This window comes from Penaeus vannamei, chromosome 11, assembly GCF_042767895.1.
Source record: "Penaeus vannamei isolate JL-2024 chromosome 11, ASM4276789v1, whole genome shotgun sequence".
Taxonomy (NCBI): Eukaryota; Metazoa; Arthropoda; class Malacostraca; order Decapoda; family Penaeidae; genus Penaeus; species Penaeus vannamei.
This window is the reverse complement of record NC_091559.1, coordinates 2,375,870-2,380,869: the sequence shown is the minus strand read 5'-3', so window position 1 is coordinate 2,380,869 and position 5,000 is coordinate 2,375,870. Positions and strand designations below refer to the sequence as shown.

Sequence of the window (5,000 nt, the reverse complement as noted above, 5' to 3'; positions counted from 1 at the left end):
GTCTGTGTAGCTGGTTTAAAATAACACAAGAAAAAATAAATTGTGATATAATGTCAAAGAAAAACTCCTACTCTCGAGTATGTATTCATACAGTTTTTAAAAATACCAAATAAAATAAAAAGGGAAAAAGTATATAAAGATGTACCAAAATCATTTATGTAGCATAATCCAAATACTTTATTAGTCAGAAAAAAAACATTGTGACCATATCATATCAAAAGTATTAATAAGGATAAAATAAAATATACTAACTCTCTAAAAATTCCTGCCTGGGAAGCAAGACGTATCTGGATGCGACAAACTGACAGAGCCGTCAAGAATTCCACCAGAACACATCGTTTTCCTGCACAGACTGCACCTGGTTTTAAAACTGGTGCCTGTAATTTAAGGCAATCTAAAATTAAAATGCATGTGCATATGATAACTGTAACTTCATCCATCTAAAAAGTGACAACCAATAAATAGTTTTATTGTTTTCATTCCTCATTCTAGCATGCTTATCTTTTATTCTTATTTCTATTTTCACCCTACTTTAAATTCTAGTATCTTTAACATTACATCTTATTTTCTTGGAAAATTCATCTCAATGTTATGACAATTAGATCTTTTCCTTAACTATCAATATCATTACTGTTGTCCTCATTTATATCATGAATATCAGAGTGCTGTAATGAGAACATAAAAAAAATAATAATAAATAAATAAAGAAAGAAAGAAAAGGGATCATTAGGTAAGATAGGATAAATCATGCCATCCAAACACACTAGATTAAGAAAATAAAGATAAGAACTATCCAAATAATACAAGGAAAAATTCTGGACAGAGTAAAAAACTAATAATATGGAATTGGAAATAAGCATGGATATTAATGAAAGTAATTAGTTATAATCTACCTTTGGTGACTGGTTCTATAATACTTTCTGTGTGAGATTCATATAGGTTAACCATAACAGTGTCTCCCTGTTACACTGCTATTCATATTGGCCTAAGTCATGGTTTTAATTATTTTTACATTTTCTAAAGGTAAGTAAAAAAGATCATACCTGCATTTGTTTGAGCTGTTGCAGAGCTCTTTTACACCTGCCTTGCCTCTTGTTCTGCATCATTTCACCCCCAAGCATGAGACGCAACGCCTGATTCTTCTGATAGTGGATCTTGCTGCTCGAGATAGATGTATTACAAGACTAAACAAAATAATGATTTCTACCCTAAAATAATAATACATACTTGGCTACGTATAACACAACCAAGAAATAGAGGTGTTGAAATAAACAGATAAATAATCGAACAAAAAAGGATGCTGATATATAAAAGATCATAAAATAAAATCTTTGTCCATTAAATCACTTACAAGTTTTCTGGTGCTTCTGCAACTCCAAGCTCCATTAACTGTTCTCCAATATCTTCAGGCTCTTGTGTGCAGACCATAAGACTAACAATACACTCATCATTTTCAGAAGTATGGAAGAATGCCTGCAAAAAATGGAGGTTTGACTAAGGGATGGAAAATAAGATAGAGGATGAGAATATGGAGTATGAGAGAGAGCAAGAAGAGGAAGAAATAAAGAGAGAGAGAAAGCGAGATATAGGGAGAAGGAGAGGAAGAGGGAGTTGACTTGGGATTGAAAGAGCAAAACAAATAAGAGAGAGAATGGTAACATTTCTTCAAGAGTCAAAACAATTGTGATCATAATAAAACAGTTACCGAATCACCCTTCACCTTCAAATCCTTGCCATCACAAATAGTGGCCATGTGTTCAGCAGCATTTTCAGACCAACCGTCACCAATAGGATTGATGTCCTGTAGACGGCACTTAATAGCCTGTATTTTGATGGAATATTTTATTATTTATATTTATAGTCCATATCAGAGTACATCTCAATATCTTCTATAGTATACCCAAAATTTTATTTCTTCAGCCTTCTCAAAAAATTAATATAAAGAAAAAGAAGAAGAAAAAAAAGCAAAATACACACATATATATCAAATCTACATAAAATCAACATCATAAAAAATACACCTTGTATTAACCTATTCATCATTTGCAATAGAGTTCTCAACTTTCTTAATATATTCTCTAGATTTATTTCTCCAATCAATGATAATGATAATGAAAACTGCCCTAAAATTAATCATAAAAAAGAAAGAAAGAAAGAAAGATTAAACAGAGAAAAAAAGAAGAAGAGAAGATATACCTGAGCCGGCAACTTCAAGAAATCTTCTGTTATCTTATGAAGTTGCTTGTACCACAATCTTTCCCTATTGCCATAGTCAACATATCTTACATCCACTTGTTTCTTTCCTGGAATGTCTTCAATGATAGCCCTGTACCACTTGTCATCCCCTGTATACAAGGCAACACACGGCATGCCTGAAAGAAGTCATCAGTCAGGAAATGAAAGAAAAAAATAACTGCAAAAGGAAATAGCTGATAAAAAAAATATGTAACTACTGAGCTGCTTAGCACTGCGAGTGAACTAGGAGAAGACATGTTACATTACCAAACCCAAAATTCTGTTAAATGAGAGCATTAGCAAACAGGAAATTATAACAATTATCTTACTTCTTACTTACAGTATGGTAACTAAGCCTTTGACATGATTGAAGAAGGAAGCTAAACTGCAATGTAAGAATACGGCAGTAGGAGTAAATGCAGGTGTGAAGGAACTAGCAACATGGCAACATCTCAGTGACAAATGGTTCCTACCTATGCATATGTCTTTAATCAAAAACAGTTACATTTCACTAATGAGTAAAGTTGCAAAATAAGTGAATGTCGACTAATTTTGGCCAAAATATTCAGAAGTCAATGTTACAGACCCAGATGTCACCTATAATGGAGGGGACACTATTTATTTCTAATATAAGCCTATTCATACAATAACAATATGGAACACAACTGACAACTGAGGCAACTCTAGTAATATTTCACATTAGTTTGTACAGTTCTAAGACTGACATGTATTTACTTAGAACTCTTGGGAGTTTATTACTCCTATGCTAAATTCCTATTTACTATTTGAAAACATCTTTAAATATAAATGTGTCGCATTCTAATAGCTCAAAGAGAAAAAATGTTGAAAAAAATATTTAAAAGTCTGGTAAGTCTGCTAATAAATCTGAAAGAAAACCAAAGATACTATCCTTTCCCATTTCCCCCTTAAAAAAGAGTTTATTCATTAGTTTCAAAGTGAAAAATACAAAAGACAAAGGGAAACCAAAAAGTCAGTAAAAAGACACCTTTACATTAATAAAGTCATACCTATTCGAGGTGCATAAATGCGCCAATCAACAGTAGCAGCCACTTTGGGTGACCTATAGTGCTTTTGTATTTCCTCCATCAACTTGGTGAGATGAGTTGCATATGAAGCAAGTTGTAGACAGAAGTCATGCGGAGTTGTGAGACTGGAGAGTAACACGCTGGTGCCGTCTTCCCCAAAAGGAACCTCTTGTCGAAAGTATGACCTCTTCCAGATAGATGCTGCTTGCTTATTGTGCTGCAATTAATATGAAAAAGACAGACTTGTTGAATACACTACCCAAGTCTACTCTTTCTGTACAAATTCTTTTCACAAACAAATATTCTTACAACAGTAAATAATAATAAACATTTTGTGTGTGTGTGATATATATATATATATATATATATATATATATATATATATATATATATATATATATATATATATATATATATATATATATATATATATATATAAAATATATATATGTATAAAATATATATATATACACACACACACACACACATATATATATTCGTCATCTCACCATATCTTGCGCAGAATAATTGACATAAATGGCACACTCTAAGAAGATGAGGACTTCTCGGATGGAGAGTGGACTATCATTAGCTATGCCGGCTATAGTTGATGGTCTCCAAAGATCTACCTTTTTAGGGTATAAAGTTTAAATGACACATCACTACACAGGAATGTGTAAAATAAATTTGATATTGCAACCCCTCCTTTAAAAAAAAGGAAATAAATAAATAAAAAAAGACAAATACTATTTTCAGAAACAGATGGATAGAGAAAATGACATTTACAGAAACAAATGCATAAGAAAAAATATGCAAGTAGCTAAAATTTCTTCATTGAACATTTTCTGAAAATCCAAACCCCGAATACCAAACTGTGTTGGCAACAAACCTGGTAAATTCCTGTTTCACTTTCTTTATCTTCAACATGGAGCAACTTCAGATGAACATTGTTCACAAGTTCAGCAAATACATTAATGGCATCTGAATCCCAAAGGTTTCCTTTAGCAGGTAAAATCTCCCACAGTCCACAAGCATACAAAAATGCTGGGAATCTTTCCAATTTGTACTCTGGTGGACATGGCCTAAGCCTGTAATTTTTGATGACAAAATCATACAATAAACAAATAAGAATCCTGATTTGAGTTATAACTCATGAATTTAAACAATAACCTAAAATAGGAAAAGAGAAAATATATCAATGTATATATATGAAATATCAGAACATACAATGATATATTAAGACATACCTTTGCACTTTGAGAATTTCACTATTTCCATAATCCACATACTTGACACATACTTCTTTCATATCTATTGCTACAGAAGTTACAACAGCTCGATACCATACATTGTCTCTAGTGTACTGTGCCAAATACAGTTTTCCTAAAATTATAAAATGAAAAACATAATATCAGTCTAACAAAATTAATGCCCAATATGCTTTATATCAACTGTTTTTCATATCCAAATACAGTACAGTACATTGTTTTGTGTGCCTCGATATCTTTATAACATAAACGCTAAAGAGAAGCACAAGGGCTTTCTTTGACCCAATCAAGACAGGAGCCCTTAGTGCCATATTGAACAATGTGTCAGGGTGTGGAGTCAGCTGTTCAAGGAAAAAGTAAAATGACCCTGCTCTCTATGCTCTTGGTTGCATTATCAACAATTCTTTGGGTTATGATCCTAAACCGAGGCTTTATGCCTATTTTTAAAGGC

At 32.3% G+C, this 5,000-nt stretch overlaps 1 protein-coding gene across 1 annotated transcript in view; it reads right to left on the bottom strand.

Moving 5' to 3' along the window:
- LOC113823284 (RING finger protein 17) overlaps window positions 1-5,000 on the bottom strand; it is a 45,859-nt gene that overhangs the window by 12,700 nt on the left and 28,159 nt on the right. The window contains exons 10-18 of the mRNA XM_070126850.1: window positions 4,529-4,664; window positions 4,171-4,369; window positions 3,791-3,910; window positions 3,264-3,498; window positions 2,197-2,372; window positions 1,721-1,822; window positions 1,352-1,473; window positions 1,044-1,158; window positions 253-377 (exon numbers count right to left, since the gene is read on the bottom strand). Coding sequence (XP_069982951.1) covers window positions 253-377; window positions 1,044-1,158; window positions 1,352-1,473; window positions 1,721-1,822; window positions 2,197-2,372; window positions 3,264-3,498; window positions 3,791-3,910; window positions 4,171-4,369; window positions 4,529-4,664 — 1,330 coding nt within the window. The remainder of the gene's footprint in view (window positions 1-252; window positions 378-1,043; window positions 1,159-1,351; window positions 1,474-1,720; window positions 1,823-2,196; window positions 2,373-3,263; window positions 3,499-3,790; window positions 3,911-4,170; window positions 4,370-4,528; window positions 4,665-5,000) is intronic.